This window comes from Dermacentor albipictus, chromosome 10, assembly GCF_038994185.2.
Source record: "Dermacentor albipictus isolate Rhodes 1998 colony chromosome 10, USDA_Dalb.pri_finalv2, whole genome shotgun sequence".
Classification (NCBI taxonomy): domain Eukaryota; kingdom Metazoa; phylum Arthropoda; class Arachnida; order Ixodida; family Ixodidae; genus Dermacentor; species Dermacentor albipictus.
This window is the reverse complement of record NC_091830.1, coordinates 56,047,227-56,066,197: the sequence shown is the minus strand read 5'-3', so window position 1 is coordinate 56,066,197 and position 18,971 is coordinate 56,047,227. Positions and strand designations below refer to the sequence as shown.

The 18,971-nt window shown below is 46.8% G+C and overlaps 1 protein-coding gene across 1 annotated transcript in view; it reads left to right on the top strand.

Annotated features, from left to right (window-relative positions):
• Positions 1-18,971, top strand: part of LOC135917059 (uncharacterized) — an 89,381-nt gene that overhangs the window by 31,418 nt on the left and 38,992 nt on the right. Inside the window, exons 5-6 of the mRNA XM_065450552.1 lie at positions 1,447-1,536; positions 8,083-8,142. Of these exons, the coding sequence (XP_065306624.1) occupies positions 1,447-1,536; positions 8,083-8,142 (150 nt within the window). The remainder of the gene's footprint in view (positions 1-1,446; positions 1,537-8,082; positions 8,143-18,971) is intronic.

Here is an 18,971-nt window from a genome sequence, read left to right as displayed (position 1 = left end):
TTCCATGAATCGGGCTGAAGTTGCCGGTCTTTATCTAATGATTCACAACGGATGTTTGATCCAGTGGCCGGTGGTCGGAATTGAAAATATCCCGGTATGAGGAGAGAAGAGAACAAAGTGCGTCCGCATGGCAGGGAGGTAAGGAACGATCATGGTCTCCAAAGGTTCTAATACTGGCGTTGTGCGGCCCCAACCAACAAACAACTGCCGCAGTATCACTAGTTAAGGCCGAAGTGTGGTACTCGCAAGCCGCGGCCAAAGTTTAAGAGATATGCTGTAAGGCAGCACTTTAGGGCACAGCCCTACATTCACCGCAGGAAGACAGGCGCCATTGTAGTTAATACGGACAACCGTATGTGGGAATGTGACGTTCTGCGACAGGAGGAGCGTGGCGTCGGGCAACATGCAATCGCCATCGGAAATACGTGGCTTGGGTGAAACGGCTATATAGGACACGGCTCAGTGAGGTAGAAGAACGTAATCGGTGGAACAACGTTCACCCGGCGTAAGATCACGAGGGTCAGTGGCATGCGGTAGGGCGAATTGGACAACACCCGCTGAGCAATCAATAATGGCCGAACACGGACACAGACAATCAAGGCCTAAGATGATTGCGTGTTGGCGCTGCTCCAAGGCGTAAATCAAAACAGTAGTATGGCATCAGGTTACAGTGAAACGGGGGCACACATCGCAGTTACAGCTGGAGTTGCACTGTAGATTACGCGGAGGACAGCGAGCGCGAAGGAGCGAGGAGATACCTTAGGCGCGTTCGGAGGCCAGAGTTCATAACCGATATCTGGGATCCTGCATCAATAAGTGCTATTACAGGTATACAATCCACGTACGAGTTGACGAGGTCGGCATGGCCAGACAGTATAAACAGATGACTTTGGGATCGCGTCGGCATGGCAGGCTCACCTCTCGGAGCTGCGCCCGTTAGTTCGCCGTGTAGCGGCATGAGTAAGAAAGAGGCGGAGAGCGACGAGGTAGAGGCGAGCCGGAAAGATGCAGGGGTCGCGAACGCGTACGGTTTGGTCATGCGCGCAGATTTCTTGGAGAGGTGTCACCTTCGATGCGTGTCCGCCGACGGTGACTATCAGGCGGGCGCTAGGTATTTTGAAAGCTTGGCCAATGTTGCGAGTTTCATGAACTGTGACAATGACGGGAAATTTCTCCAACGCGTCAACAGCAGAGCTCGATAGGCCTGTTATATATGTACATACATACATATATATATAAATATATATATATATATATATATATATATATATATATATATATATATATATATATGAGGAAACCTACGTAGACCACTGGCGATTACAGGAGCGAACAGCTTCTCGAGCAGAAAATAACGCTTCACTTTGCTTTTAGGCATCCCGTCTATACGATAACATTGCACTAACGACCACGAATTACGCAGGTGCTCTTCTCTTTTTATTGCAGGTAAACCGTCCCCTCCTAGAAAAAGTTGTACTTGGGACCAAAATAAGGCTTGTCGTTTTGGCCATCTTGTTGGGGTTTCAGATGTACATTGTGAGTAAACTCTTTTGAGCTAGTTATGTTTTACTAACGTGCCAGCGGAAGTTAGTATGCGAGCGCTTAAACAGGCGAAATATAGACAACTTATATAACACTTCTAGCCGTAGTAATTCCGTATGAAATAGCTGCATATAAGTGACTAGTAAAATGGAGGAAATACCATTTTGTTTAGAGAACTGACCAATTCGCTCAAAATACGGCTTATTATCACATAAATAGAAGCAATTTTGTGCACGCCAGTCAAGTGCTGCCAAGTTTGTCATACCACAGAGGCTTCCCTTCGACAGGCTTGTGCAATACACACATGACTTTGCGCTCACCAACCATTCTATACCCGAAAGCTTCTGTGGCATTTTTTATAGCGTATATTAAATTTTATTCACTTAGCAAAAGGCAGGTCCATATAAAGCATGTTAGAAAGAAACACGCAAGGCTCGCGAAAATTCTGAAATTCATATTATTTCAAATAGAGCCTTGCAATTCCATTTTGTCTATTCAAAATGCAGTGTCTAAGATTTCTCAAATATTGGAACTTGTCTTTTAGAAAACCACGCTGATAAGAAGAAAACAAATTCACGGACGATTACGATACTCTCCAATGCGAATTTTGAGCGCTACTGTTCAGTTTTATTTCAGGTCGCGATATATGGTGGCAAAGAATTTGATTCTTAATGACAGGGTTATCATGTCGGCCGCTCGGTGCCTCTCCTCGGGCAGATCGTTTAGCATTATCGGCACACGAAGCGTTTCCACCGGTTGCATTGCTCATTGTTCAGAAAGAAAGTGTGACCACGGGTACGTTTGGCTCGCTCGGGGCGCCTTTTCTCACTGCGGCGGCACAGTGGAAGCAGCGCATGCGCAGGAAGTCCGACGCTGACGCGAGTGCTTTGTTTCCTTATATGGTACAAGTGGACGCGCTCGCCGCACGCGTGACCGCCGCCTTGGAGAATGTCTCATGCTGCACTATGCTTTCCTCCTCGCCCAATTGGCATGCTCCCCTCCGCTCATCTCCTCATCCTTTCGCTGCACCTACCTTCTCTTTCCTCCTCGCGCTCTCTTCCCTATCGCCGGCCTCACCCGTACCTCGCGCATGGCGGAGACACTGGCGAAATCTGGCGCATGGTTCGCCTCCGTCACGGCCGATCTGCGTGTGCTCAGCCACCTGGAGCGTATCTCCCGAGGCCCTGGCGCCGGCCTCATGCTGTCCCTACTCCACCGACTCTGCGAACCGCGTGCGGGGATGGTCTCCGACCTTTGCGACGACATGGTGGCTGATCCACCGACGTTCCCTCCCCCCTGGCTGCACCCGAAACAGCGCGTGCCATTACACTTGTGCCTCGACCTTCCGGGCGTCCGTTGCAAGCACCGCACATCACTATGCGCAATAGCGCGCATAGGCTGCTGCACGGTTACATGACGATCTGTTGGGAAGGACACACCTGTACTAGGACTGCTCCGTCCTCAAAGAGGGCTATGCGGCTGCTGTCTGCCCCGCACCGTACCTCGGAATCGAGAGACAATGGCGCCTCTCTTTCCGCGCTTCCACCACAACCGCGGAGCTTCTGGGGATGCACCTGGCTGCTGAAGTCGCCGCGAATCACGAGTGCGGCGAATTCTGCGACTTGCGACAGGCGCTGCGGCTGCTCCTTCTCGACGAACGCGCCCCGCTGCTTGCTCAGTGAGTCGCCTGCCGATGCCAAGCTTTGGAAAGGCGTGACTGGGAACTGCAACTCCAGTGGCTCCTGTCCCATGTCGGCATCGCGGGAAACGAGGAAGCGGACGAGCTTGCCGGCGTACACACCACCCGTCGAGCCCGCTGTCGCCGCTGCTCAACTAGTTTGACTCGGCGCGCCAGCATTTCCAGAGGGAGGTCGCGCTCCGCCACCCCGCGAGCCGGATCGCGCAGGGGCGCTTGCCTCGCCGTCTCCCGGAGTCAGGGTTCACGAGGAGGGAGCACCCTGCTTGCTCGCCCGGCACTGTCAAGAATGGCGAGCTGCGAAACAAGATTGCCACACAGTTACGACAGGGCGACACGACGCGCACCTCTCCCTCTCCGTCGCTGCAGCTGGGAGGCGTTCAAAGAAGCGGCCTTTGCGCTGGAATCCGCCGCCTTCCACCCGCCCCATCGACATTGTGACGGGACTAGTTCGGCGTGTGTGAACAATGATTCCGGAGTTCCCCAACGCGGAGCTGATTTGACACGCATGGACAAGCTGCCGTGGGGACGACGTATTTTGGTGCGTCTCACGCTTCGGCCTAGCACGGAACAACGAGCGACCCTCGATCGGCGCCGATAGTTCCCGGAACGGCACCCCGCCAACGCCGTCGTCGGGCATCAGAGCGCGGTTGCCTTTGTGTCTGTAAACTGATCTGCAGAGCCGCGGCGACTTGGTGATGAGTAAACGAACAGTCGCCGCGTCGTAGGACCGGCGGATCGAGTGTATAAAAACTGTGGTTGTGCGAATGCTGAGGACACTTCTCTTGAGCAGTCATGTTAGACTGAGTCACTTCTCTCAAGCAGTCCTGTTGGACTAATACTCTTTTTCTCAAGCAGTCATGTTAGACTGATTTAATTTCTGTAAATAAACCGTTTTTCCTCGTTCTCGATGAGAAGCAGTTCTTCACTTCATCAACGATCTCAGCGTAAATAAGTTGGACGAGGGCATGGGCCAGCTACCTTCGAATTCATGCCGTACTCCAATCTTGGCAAAGGACCACGGACGATGGGATTGAGCCCCCAATCCTGACAGCACACAGTGGCGTAGCTAGGTCGTCTGGCACCCGGGGCCCATAGGTCTTCTGTCACCCCCCTCCCCGGGTGTAGCCGGCGGAAAGAGGGGTGTCTTCAGACGTATATGACACCCCCCCCCCTCACTGTCCCTTTGCACCCGGGGCCCACGGCCCTCCGGCCCCCCCTGTAGCTACGCCGGCACACCAGCTCTGTTTGGCCTGCCGAACGTCTGCACCGGTTCAGCGGTGCTCACCGGTTCAGCGGTGCAGCACCGATCCCCCCTCTGCCGAGGCTGCGGCACACTGGAAATTCTGCAAGCACCTGCTCTGCGAGTGCCCGGTTACTGCCGCCGCGCTAAAACCCTTCATTAGCATCTACCGTCAGTACAACCTACCTTATTCGGGGGTGGAACTCATTCTGCACTCTTCCAGCTGCAACTTTCCTCTCAGGGTGTGGTTCCATGCTTTGCTAACCTTCGCCGAAGACGCCGGCCTTGCCGACCGCCTTTGAGCTTGTCCCTTGAACCGCCTAATCATCCTCTGTTGTCGCTGCTCCTGCCACCCCACCTTTCTCTCCGTTACCCCTTTTCGAGTGCGGTGGAGGTGTCCTGTATTAACAGACAGTTCCCGCGCTGCACTTACCTTCACCTTTCACACCCCAATCAAGATTTTCTCTCTCTCTCTTTCATCACCCGCTGGCTCTGCGTTCGCTCTTTCATCCTTCGCTGTGCTCGTTCGCTAGGTTACGCTGAGGGCCGCCGACACGGGTGCTGAAATGCGCCACCCTAATCATTTCAGCTTTTGGTGCGTAGAATGCCGATAACATCTCATTTGCTTTGCCCCACTGGTAGTGTGTACCTCTACAATTTAACTTCTACAGGTCAATATCTACTCGCGTCGGAGTGGCGACGTCCTCCACCAAGTTAATCGCATTGCAAATAGCCAACGCTGCTGTCATGGCTGCTGCGATCTTCATTTATTGTTGCTGGAATATCCGTATTGATTGAACTCGTGCGCGACATGCCACCATCAGTGTGGCCTATTTTACATTTTCCTGCCCTCGACCATGCCAAAGTGGTAGGTTCAAACTCGTTCATTATCTGCGCTTGAGAATTGTGTCAGGGTACTTCCTTCTAGTCGTATATTTGGTGCGTTGCAGTCAGCTACCTAGTGGACATTCATTGTACGTTCGTTCACTATCATCCGTTTGAGCTTCGTGCATTGTTCGTGCACTATCATGGAGACGGTTTCAGCATCAAATCCAGAGAACTGAGACCAACGTCATGGCTCCACAGAGCTTTCTGATAACTTTCAATGATCGTTATGGACGTGGCTATTTTCCGATGTCTGGTGCCTATCTCTGTTTACTCTGGTTACTATTTTCCGATTCCTATCTCTGGTTACTAGTAGCATGATTAAACCACTGGGTCTGAGTAACCGCTTAGAACATTCACTTATGAACACTGAAAATTCTGAAAAAGATATTGTGGTAAAAGGGTGAGCCGCCTACCGAAAACAAGGGTATGAAGCATGGAAACACCGAACAATGAGGCAAGTATTCTTCTTCCAGCTGGTCTTTGTCTAGAAAGTTGACCATGGAGCTTAAAGATAGCAGAAGTATTCTTCTCTTGATGGCAATCATTGTTCGAACATTGACATGCACCCATGGACAAAGCTTGCAGGGTTCCCAAGATATTTGTGATCTTTACCAGCGTTCATCTTTACCACGGCAAACCAGCAGCCGCGTACGCTGGCCCAAGCGAGAGCAGGCACAAAAAACACCAAAATCGCACAATGCTACAAGACTGAAGCAGACGAATCGAACAGCCCAGCACCCCAAAGACCGAAAGATAGGCCCAAATGACGTTTTGATTGAGAGCTGCCTGGTGTCTTACTGCCACCATGCTTGCAGGTAATAGGCCCGCGTGAACACGACGTCACCTTGTTTGAAGCATCCCACCTTACCCCTCAGCAGACGCTTGCATATGGACAGCTTACACATTTACCGGAACCGATCACTACTATTTAGGCATCAATGAATAGCGCAATCTATGAAATCACCGAGCTAAAACCTTTCAAGTCGATGTGTATGACATCGACAAACATTAACGCGACCTGCGTGACTCATGCCAAGGCGTCGTACACTGCATCGGAAAGGAGAGCCCTCCGCAGCACCTCTCGAGAGGATTAGTGCCTGACTATGAAACCATTACCACCCGCATGGTGGGGGAAAACTCACACTACGCTCGTTCACTTTCGTTGCTAGTGCATCCCACTTACCGTCACCTACTACACAGCACGCTATACAGCGTGCCCGAACTATGATGCACCTGCTTTAAATATATGGAAATGGCACTATGCGGGTAAAAAACAAGGTAATGTTCGCCGTCGCTTGTAGTAGGCAGACTATATTTTGGATTCCGCCTAAATAAATATTAAATGTTAATTATTCACCTTGTGACAGGTGGTACAAAATGGTAGAGCATCATGAAAAACTGCCGATACAGCTTTCTGTTGCTCAATACGTTCGACATAAAAGTGTTTTGTGCGCGTGAGAGAAGCCCTCGAATACACGCAAATGATTACATGCGACTTGGCTGGCGCGGCAATTTTGCGTGTATTCGCGGGCTTCTTTGACACTCTGAAAAACAAACAATTTTATGCGGCACGTATTGAGCAGCATAGGGGTTTTTCACGTTGCAATACAGCTTCGTCATTGACACATTTCATCTAATTATAGTACTTGAGAAGTTGGTAAATGGAATTAATAATGCAGGTAGGCGGAATGCCAAAAAGATTAATCTGAGTATCTCTAATTGACAGCCAACAACATTACCTTGGCTTTGTCCAGCTATGTAGCATTTCCATGTTTGTAAATCTTGGCGCATGATAGTTGAGACACCGTGTATAAGCTACGTTATATTGCTACAATAATGCCCACCCCAACAACGCTCTATTTTGATAGCATATATATATATATATATATATATATATATATATATATATATATATATATATATATATATATATATATATATACATATCCCGCATATTTGCTGTGTTTTCACCGGTTAGTTCGCATTGAAGCGAGGGCCGCAAAATGCCCAATTCGCTCCCTGCTGCTGCCACGCATTCTCACTCCAGCGCTTCATCATTGAGTTCACGCAGTCAAAAACTACTGTCTTTACTTCGTACAGCTGTGTACTAATTTGCTGTGGCAATGAATGCTTGCTCTTACGGACGAAACTGCAACTGTTTTTTACGACTGCTCATTTATTTGGAAAATCGCAGCATTGTCAATGCGATGCTGTAGGAGGAATACAAAACGAATAAAAAAGCGTTTAGCCATGCGGGCGTAGAACAAGATGTCTGCATAAGTAAAAACGAACGGGGCAACAGTACCACTTCGGATAATGCCTTGAAAAAAAAATGAAAGTCTGCTATAATCTGGAAGTCTTCAGTGCTACTCGGGTGCTCATTTCACGGCTAAATTGTGTGGCAATAAAAGTCTTCAAAGCATTCGCAGGACACTGTTCCTCATTGAAATCGTCCATTTTCCGGTGAGCTTCTGCCGTGCACAGAAGGCGTTAAATAATTGATAACAAGCAGGAAATTGCATTTTTACATTGGCAAAGCATACCAGCGCTATTGAAGAGCTCTTCTAGAGTGCGAAATATGGTATGCACGCAATTTGGCACTGCCTTGTTCACAATTCATTGTAACCTTCCTTGAACACAGCTGTCTTTATTATCGAAGAAATGCGAGGCAAATGATACCTCAGCCTTATTTTGACCATTTATCTCGTTTCAGTTGTCGCAAAAGGAACATCTGACTCTCTACCCTGGATTAAGTGAGACTATGACATTTAAGGTAAGCGAGCTTCATCTTGGCAAGCGCTAGGAAACTACGTAAGCGAGCCAATTGCGCCCTTTTTAAGGCGACTGTTAAGCGCTTAGAAGATAAAAAATTCCACATACCCGGTGATGACGGAGTTTCCCAGAGCGTTAATACCCACTCGCACTGATTGTAGGTATGGTGACGAACATAACGGTTAAACAGGGAAGGATACCGAAAAGATGAAAACGCTACTTGTATAGTAGAGTGCTCAACTTAGATCTGCTTTTATTTGAGTATGCAGTATACCTCTGCAAGACAAATCATGCGTGAGTAACAGCACTTACACATTTATACGCAATAATGAGCAGTGGCCATGCCTATCTAAAAATTAATTATCCTTGTTTGTCAGGTACAGGGACGACATGCTAGCCTAGATTTTTGACGCAGCAGGCTTCCAGAATCAGCTTTTCTGGTAAGTATTCGCTTTAGCAATGTGTAATGTGTTTCTTAACAGCAACCAGAGACGTCATCGCTTACAGTGCAATGACAGGTCGGGACATGAAAAACAGTCAGTGATACTCGCGCATCTTACCATTGGCACAACGCCCCGGCTGTCAAACATGCACTTTTCCATCCACTAATGGAATGTTGTATAGAGCCCAGAAGCTTGATTTTGTATGCTTGTTCACGTGTGTAATTTCACATTTCCTTTTCTACCCCGCATACATTGGCACTCGATTACAATCGCTACTATTGCGCGGTACATGGCTATTTGTTATAATTACGTAGAAATGTGTGTTTGATTGATGTTACACATGCGTAGTTTGGCCTGTTGGGGGACAAAGTTTGACTGAAACAAACGTATTTGTAAGTCTGGCTCCCCGTCTTTAATTTAGTGTTTGCCTTCCACTCTGTCACTATTTGGTACGGTTTTTGTGATGTGTTCACTGGCAACCCCGTGCTGCGAACTATACTACAACTTGTCCAGCAAGGTATCCTTACCAGCACTCATGCCTTCGCATTTCTTGCGTTCCGGTCGCAATTACCAAATATAGCAGCACTGAGGCCTTGCGCAATAGGTTTCACTCTATAAACGCAGAAAGTAATTATAGGATTTCGCTTCAAAGTAAAATATCACTGCCTAATCAGAGAGAACGTAAGTTCTTACGCAAATATTTTGAGAAAACTGGTGTCGCGCAGTCAAATACGGAAGCCATGCCACGATCAACTACGCATGTAAATATTGTGATAACTTGTACAGATGTGTGGTTATTTTCATCTCTCGGAAGACGTGCGCTAATGCTGCTTCATGCGAAGACCGAAGCTGACACAAGAAGGCCAATGTTGCCAACTGAATACTAAGTATATGTCTACAGACCATAATTCGAAATACCTGGCCAAATATTCTGATGACATCTCGACCTTTTATCAGTTTGCACACCCATGATATATACTGTGGATATTTAGACCAGGAAGTTTTTTTATAATTTTACGCAAACTGAAACTGATATTCTTATGTTCCACGCGAACTCGAGAAGATTTTTCTGTTTTTCCTTAAGGCCTCCCTGCGTATAAATACTAACGGTGTCGACATTCATCTCACCATCACATATGTAATAAACAAAGCAAACCCCGCAAATAAAGGATATTTAATATTTTCGTAAAGTGATCATAACAGCACGGACAGGGAACTTGAATTATCTGTGTTTTTCTTACTACTGACTCAAACTGGTATGTTACATATAAGTGCGTCGCTTTTCAAGAAAAGTTGCTTAATCTACGTAAAATTGTATTCCTCCAAAGTTTCGTACACGGAACTTATCATACCATATAGTTTACTCCAAAGGTAGGTCTTAGTAAACACAAAAAATGATTATAACCAAAAGGCCACACTAAGTGGTAACCTCAGTTACGGGTGGAATAATTTGTTTTTGCAAAAAAACTGCAAAAAAATTGTAGAAGGTAAAGAAAGACGATCCTTTTCACAAATAATCTTACACTAGAATATACTATATGAGATCATTTAAGCAAATCTGTATGCTGGCCAGGCCATTAGCTAAGGTCGCTGGCCAATGGAAAAGGCCACTTACGAGTAAAATGCTTCGAAAGTTCTGCCACAGTTTCGTCATTACAAGTCAAAATTCTGGTATAAAAATCCTAAAGCTTTTCAAAAGGGCACTGAAGCATTCCTCGCACATGAGGAAAAGACACAATCCGCTGGTAACACACGCTGCTTTCGGCGTTTGCTCTTGACTAGGGTGTTTGGATGAGTGCGCATCGTTCTACTCTTAGTGCGCAATTTATTGATACAAGTTTTTGAACAAGCCTACGCGGACATCTGCTTTCAAATTCCGATAACAATTACGTACTTCCGGAAGAAACCGACTGTCTTCAACACGCTCAATCACGGCTGCCAACAGCCATCGGTGTCGTGGTAATCGGTGTCGTGACACCCCTACTAAATGGTGTCGTGCTTGTCGGTGTAGTGGTAATCGGGTCTCGGTAAATTTGTTTATTATTGGTAAAGCGAGTCGCCTCGAACGACGCGAACCTTTAGAACAAGCCACAAGCACGCTTGTCAGCGCGCACTCAATTTTGTCCGCTCTTGCTTCGACGCCTTGGCAGACTTTGCTTCGAAATGAGCTTCAAACGACAAAGCCGGCCCGTTCCACGTAGCACAGCCAGGCAAGAGCATGGGCGCTATAACGTAAAACTCTTCCAAAATTTATATTCCAATTCTGCAATCAGCCCTCCGTGATTGCTCCAAAACATTTTTGCCCCCCCCCCTCGCCTGTCTGTCTTGCGACGTCACGAAAACCGCGATAGCTTCCCATCTTATGTGACGCGTAGACACTGATTATCAAGGACTTAATTTTAGCACATGGAAATCGGGACTTAGGATCTTTACCTATGAGATGAGTAACTACGTGGTTTCGATATAAACTTTTTTAAAACAGGGTTGAAGTGCCTCAGACAGGCGGCAACTTAGAATCTTTAAAAGCTGTAACCTAAATCTGAAACTCTCATATCATCAACCAATACACAAAACACATTAGGCCACCAGCCAACTTTAATTCTTAACCTCACCTACTCTTTCATTTCGGAGGAAAGGGGGAGGGGAAAGGGAGAGGGGGAGAAAGGGAAAAAAAATTTCCTGCCTACTACTCAATTTAATGTACTCTTTCAGGATTTTACGTCTACACCAAGTGTACGATCCCCTTCTTCCATGTACACTTGCCCGCGCCCGCTTCTGCACGCGTCACCCTCCTGTTTGCTATACCGATTTCGCCCCCCCCCTTCCCCCTCTTTTAGTCCTTTTTTTTTTGAAATCCCCTCGACAACACATTCCGAAGTCAATATGCCTTTTTCGGCGCCTCAACCCGGAGTATCGCCTTCTGGATGCCGCCGTAACGACACCTACGTTAAGCGCGTGGGGCAGTGCCCCTTGAAAGACCATGCCGCTGCCTTTCAGCCACCCCCACACATTGCACCGCAGACTCCTCGCCGCCACCTTAACTATTTCAAAATTACTCGACCTATTGCTTGACCGGCCGTTCTAATGCCTCAAAAACATGCCGCCAACGACTCCCCTGAATACCTCCTAACCTTTCACATCCCCAACACGCTCCCAAGCCCCCGTATTTCTTAAAGGATTTCATTTTTCTCTTTCTTTTTCTTTCACCCCCCCCCCCCCCCCCTTTGTTGTGTCTTGGTACGGCCATGGCTCCCCCCTGCTTTTTTTTTTCCTTTTTTCCCCCTTTTTTCTGCTTCTATTTCTTTTCTTTCCTCCCCGCGTGCCCACTCTCACGCTCTTGTCCCTTCGTCTTGAGAATGAGGCTCACAGACGTCGGACGACAACGCCTGTTCCCTCTTGTAATCTCTCTCTTTAAAACCAGCCGCCAGCGACAACACCCGCACGTGACGTCACTGCACTAACCCTTTAAAACTAACACGCCGAGGATGACGAGGCCGCCTTTGACGAAGATAGGTCCACCTATCGAAACGTTGGCCAGCCTGTCTGAGGCACTTCAACCCTGTTTTAAAAAAGTTTATACCACAGTGTGCCATTCCATCTGCCAGCCCCTTTCTTGTTTTTGGACTCCCATGACAGCTGACGATGACGGAACAGGGTAAGTGCCCCTAGTTATGCTTTGCCCATGTAGCAATCCTTGGAGACAGCCAGTACAGATACCTGACGGAACATTTTCCACCAGGCCCACACGCGCCATACATAAAACACCTTAGTGGGGCACAAACATCAGATATTCTACCGCTAGTATGTGATGCGCCAATTGACACCACACACTTTATTATCAATGTAGGCACAAACAACCTAAGAACACAAAGCGCCGCGGACACGATACAGTCCATGAGCGACGTAATAAGAACCATTCAAGCCACTCGCCCAAACGCACACATAACCATAACGACTGTCGCTCCCCGCCTACAAAACAAACACCGCCCACTATTCTACCAAACTAATGCACTCATGAAACACAATGAGGAGATTAACAAGCTAAACTCACTAATTTTCAACTTAGAAAACGTCCATAAGAATGTTGACACCATGCACCACGCGGAAATACACGAAGCACCACACGAACACCTAGCTTGGGATGGCTTCCACTTGAACCGCAGTGGAATAGAGCTAGTTTCCCAATACATCAAGTCCTTTATTAAGGACAAGTACAGAAAAACTCTTTTAAATTCCACCTCAAATACCACCTCCACCAACTCTGCGGAACGTGCAACCGCGAACAACACAACTGTGACAGTCACTTCGAGGACACAGGGAATACAGACAGTGGAATGTGAAGCAAGCCACTGCACAAATGAAGCAGTGAACACAAGAACAGTTGGAACACAGACAGTGGAATGTGAAAAGAACCAGAAGGCACACACACCACCAAAAATGACATCAACCACCATGCAAACAGACACAATGGCAACAGACAACAGAAAACCCACCACCGAAGTCTACACACAGACCCCCACACGCCTGCCTGCACACACACAAACTCAAACAGAGACCGAGATCGAATTAAGCCAGGCATACGATAATAAACCGGCCGACCGGAAAAACACCCCACGCAAATCTGCCCGCAAGAAGACAAGTAAATGACAGACATCGCAAATCAATAATTCCTCAATGCCACGAAGCACCGAATTCCTACAGGCTAGAAAACTTACCAAAAAACATGTGAGCTACACCTCCCATCTGAAAACCTACACAAGCTGCACCGAGAAAAATATAATTCCTAAAGGCCTAACACTCAAGGCTGTACCAGCTCTAGGAACACTCCCACCACACCATCGCGCAAACTGGCAAACAACATTACATAGTGCCTCACTTTCACTTTTGAATATCCTTAAAGAACACTGCGAAGAGCAAATCGAAACTTTTAACCACAGACTTAGGAACATAACCCTGACACCAGATGAGAAGAGAGATTTAGAACATTACGGCGAAAAACAATCTAGAAAATTGGTTCAAAAACAAAAGAAAAAAGCAAATTTTAATCAAAAAACAACCTTCCAGCCAAACAGCCACCACACCCAGACAAGAGGGACCTCGAGCTTAGAAGGACCAGACAGTAAGGAAATTTCCACAGAACTAAACCGCTCCAATGTTATAGACATTTCTAAAACATTAAGTCAAAAAGAAATAGCCGTACTCAGCAAGGGCTTAAACTTTTGCCCCACGAACAACACAATAAATGAATTCGAGCTTCACAAGGACCTCTCAGAATTCTCCCGACGAATGCGTATCCGACACTTTTTTGCAGACACACCAGACACCGGGACGACACCACTTAGAGCCCAATCCACTTGGACTCCTGAACCAGAACAAGCCATAGAACTTGACATATACCTTAAAACTATCACTAAAGAAATTATAAGCCAATCCAAGACATCTAAGCGACCTAAAAACATAACTGCGTCGGAGAGTCATATCATTTCAAATCTGAGCTGCCGGAATGACATTGTTATTAAGGAAGCAGATAAGGGTGGAAGTATAGTTATTTGGCCAATAGAAAAATACAAGCACGAGGCTTACAGACAACTAAACAACCCAGAACATTACCGCAAACTAGATAACGATCCGACATTGTCCTATACAGTGACAATTACCAACAGGCTGAAATCACTTTTGGCTGATGAATTGATAACACCATCAGAATACAAATTTCTTAAACCAAGCAACAAAACTGCCGGACGTTTTTACCTCCTTCCGAAAATTCATAAAATTCCATCCGCTGAACTATACACTGCTATTATCCCAGGCCGTCCGATAGTATCAAACAACAACACCCCGACAGAGAGCATCTCCACATTCCTTAACCACTACCTTGGTAACTTGCCGAAAACACTTCCGTCATTTGTACAAGATACGCCCCACCTGCTGAGAATTATAGAAGACATTAATACTAAAGGCACACTACCCCACAACACAATTCTCGCAACACTAGACGTCACGGCGCTGTACACCAACATTCCAATCCCTGATGGTTTATCTTCGATAAAACAAACGTTGTCTAAACACAGCGCACAACACTCTACTGAAGTTTACCTGTCTCTCCTTGAATTAGTTCTCACACATAACTACTTCGAATTTGAAGAGAGTTACTACCTACAGATACATGGTACAAGCATGGGTACGCCTTTTGCACCAACCTACGCGAACATATTTATGGGGATTCTAGAAACAGTTTTCCTATCGCGCTGCACTACCAAGCCCCACACATACCTACGATACATAGACTACATACTCATAATCTGGGGACATGGCCAAGACAGTCTAGATAAATATGTATCCTTTCTAAATTCTGTTCACCCAACAATAAAATTCACATCAGAATCCTCAACTGAGCGCATAAACTTTCTGGACACAACAATATACATTGACAATGGTGAACTAAAGACAACGCTGTATAGGAAACCTTTCGACAAACAACAGTACCTAGAATATACCAGCCACCATCCCAGACATTGCAAACAAGGCATCTTTAAAGGCCAAGCCACACGACTACGTCGCATTTGCGTTGAAAACCAAGACTACATAGATCGACTCGATCACCTTAAAGAAACGCTATCAAACAGGAACCACCCAAACAGTGACCTTCAAACAGCTTACATCGCTGCAACCAAACTTGATCGAGCCAAGGTCCTCAAGCCCCGCCCGAAGATCACAAGAACAACAACGCCTCTTCTTACTACTAAATTCTCAAACGCACTCCCAAACGTGAATAACATCCTAAGTAAATACTACCCGATTCTCACCAGCAACCAGAAACTTAAGAAGATTTTTCCCGACCCTCCCAGAGTAGCCTACAGACGCAACACTAATTTTAAAGATGTTCTTGTGCACGCCAAACTACAGAAAAAGAAGAAGTTGGGAACCAATCCCTGTGGTCGCCCCAGGTGCTCTACATGCAAACACATTCAATCCACTACTACAGTAAAAAGTACAGCGTCGAATTACACACACAAGGTAACTTCGGCTTTTACCTGCACATCAAGCAATGTAGTCTACTGTCTAGAATGCGCCGCTTGTAGCAAACAATACATAGGTGAGACCGGACAACAAATCAATACAAGACTCAATGGTCACCGCGCGGACACAAAACACAATTTACCCAAAGCAGTAGCCAGCCACTTTAATGAACATGGACATGTGTTTGACAAAGCAAGGCTCTATATAATACAAACAAATTTCCGTTCCCCTCGCGAAAGGAAGTACACGGAATCATACCTCATACACAAGTTTAATTGCCTACACCCGACAGGAATTAATTTGGCACGCGGCAACTTAGAATCTTTAAAAGCTGTAACTTAAATCTGAAACTCTCATATCATCAACCAATACACAAAACACATTAGGCCACCAGCCAACTTTAATTCTTAACCTCACCTACTCTTTCATTTCGGAGGAAAGGGGGAGGGGAAAGGGAGAGGGGGAGAAAGGGAAAAAAAATTTCCTGCCTACTACTCAATTTAATGTACTCTTTCAGGATTTTACGTCTACACCAAGTGTACGATCCCCTTCTTCCATGTACACTTGCCCGCGCCCGCTTCTGCACGCGTCACCCTCCTGTTTGCTATACCGATTTCGCCCCCCCCTTCCCCCTTCCCCCTTTTTTAGTCCTTTTTTTTTGAAATCCCCTCGACAACACATTCCGAAGTCAATATGCCTTTTTCGGCGCCTCAACCCGGAGTATCGCCTTCTGGATGCCGCCGTAACGACACCTACGTTAAGCGCGTGGGGCAGTGCCCCTTGAAAGACCATGCCGCTGCCTTTCAGCCACCCCCACACATTGCACCGCAGACTCCTCGCCGCCACCTTAACTATTTCAAAATTACTCGACCTATTGCTTGACCGGCCGTTCTAATGCCTCAAAAACATGCCGCCAACGACTCCCCTGAATACCTCCTAACCTTTCACATCCCCAACACGCTCCCAAGCCCCCGTATTTCTTAAAAGATTTCATTTTTCTCTTTCTTTTTCTTTCACCCCCCCCCCTTTGTTGTGTCTTGGTACGGCCATGGCTCCCCCCTGCTTTTTTTTTCCTTTTTTCCCCCTTTTTTCTGCTTCTATTTCTTTTCTTTCCTCCCCGCGTGCCCACTCTCACGCTCTTGTCCCTTCGTCTTGAGAATGAGGCTCACAGACGTCGGACGACAACGCCTGTTCCCTCTTGTAATCTCTCTCTTTAAAACCAGCCGCCAGCGACAACACCCGCACGTGACGTCACTGCACTAACCCTTTAAAACTAACACGCCGAGGATGACGAGGCCGCCTTTGACGAAGATAGGTCCACCTATCGAAACGTTGGCCAGCCTGTCTGAGGCACTTCAACCCTGTTTTAAAAAAGTTTATACCACAGTGTGCCATTCCATCTGCCAGCCCCTTTCTTGTTTTTGGACGTGGTTTCGATGTAACAGCAAGTCATACCCATAGTGAAGCAATTTAGATACCATTAAAGCAATATAGCTTCCATTACTTTGGATACCAATATAGCTTCCATTACTTTGGGTTTAGCTATACTGGATACTACTAGGGTAAGGAGAAACCAAGCGAGGCGTCACGGAGGAGAAAGGTAGGCGAAGGAGTGCTGAAATGGCATCCTCTGACTGCTGGTACAGCTTTTTGAGATACAGACCTACAGGGTCCGTCCCGCGATAACACCTTCCATGCATGCCAACGCTGTGTCTGCGAGTAAAAGCGTGTGACGCCGAGCTGACGATGGTGGCCTAATTTCGCGTGCACAAGGCTGGAATGTGGGGGGAAGCACGCCGTCTTCCAACTTGGGGTGAGGGGAGGGCCTTCTCCTGCGACTGCTGGGTATTGCGTATCCGCGCGAGTCCTTTCTCGAATGCGATCTGCGATGCGCACGTCGTAGGCGTCTAGGCATACCACGAGCTGATAGCTCCGTCTGTGCACGTGAAGCACGAGAAGCGTCGTCGTCGCCATCATCATCATCATCAGCAGCAGCAGCAGCAGCAGCCTGGTTACGCCCACTGCAGAAAAAAGGCCTCTCCCATACTTCTCCAGCTACCCCGGTCATGTACAAATTGTGGCCATGTTGTCCCTGCAAACTTCTTAATCTAATCCGCCCACCTAACTTTCTGCCGCCTTCTGCTACGCTTCCCTTCCCTTGGAATCCACTCTGTAACTCTTAATGACCATCGGTTATCTTTCCTCCTCATTATGTGTCCTGCCCATGCCCATTTCTTTTTTTCTTGATTTCAACTAAGATATCATTACCTCGGGTTTGTTCCATCATCCAATCAGCTCTTTTCTTATCCATTAACGTTACACCCATCATTATTCTTGACATAGGTCGTTGCGTCATCCTCAATTTAAGTAGAACCCTTTTCGTAAGCCTCCAGGTTTCTGCCCTGTACGTGAGTACTGGTAAGACACAGCTGTTATAAACTTATCTCTTAAGGAATAATGGCAACCTACTCTTCATGATCTTAGAATGCCTGCAAAACGTGCCCTAGCCCATTCTAATTCTTCTGATTATTTCAGTCTCATGATCCGGATCCGCAGTGACTACCTGTCCTAAGTAGAAGTATTCGCTTGCCACTTGCAGTGCCTCACTACCTGTCGTAAACTGCTGTTCTCTTGCGAGACTGTTAAACATTCCTTTAGTTTTCCGCAAATAATTTTTAGAACCACCCTTCGGCTTTGCCTCGGCAGGTCAATGAGCATGCATTGCAGCTGGTCCCCTGAGTTACTAAGCAAGGCAATATCATCAGCGAATCGCAAGTTACTAAGGTATTCGCCAATAACTCTCATCCCCAATTCTTCCCAATCCAGGTCTCAGAATACCTTCTGTAAACACGCTGTGAATAGCATTGGAGAGATCGTATCTCCCTACCTGACGCCTTTCTTTGTTGGGATTTTGTTGCTTTCTTTATGGAGGACTACGGTGGCTGTGGAGCCGCTATAGATATCTTTCAGTATTTTTACATACGGCTCGTCTATACTCTGACTCCGCAATGCATCCATGACAGCTGAGGTTTCGACGGAATCAAACGCTGTCTCGTAATCAATGAAAGCTATCTATAAAGGATGGTTATATTCTGCACATTTTTCTATCACCTGATTGATAGTGCGAATATGCTCTATTGTTCAGTAGCCTTTACGGAATCCTTCCTGGTCCTTTGGTTGACGGAAGTCTAAGGTGTTCCTGATTCTATTTGCAATTACCTTCGTAAATACTTTGTAGGCAATGGACAGTCAGCTGATCGGTCTATAATTTTTCAAGTCTTTGGCGTCCCCTTTCTTATGGATTAGAATTATGTAACCGTTTTTCCAAGATTCCGGTACGCTCGAAGTCATGAGGCATTGCGTATAC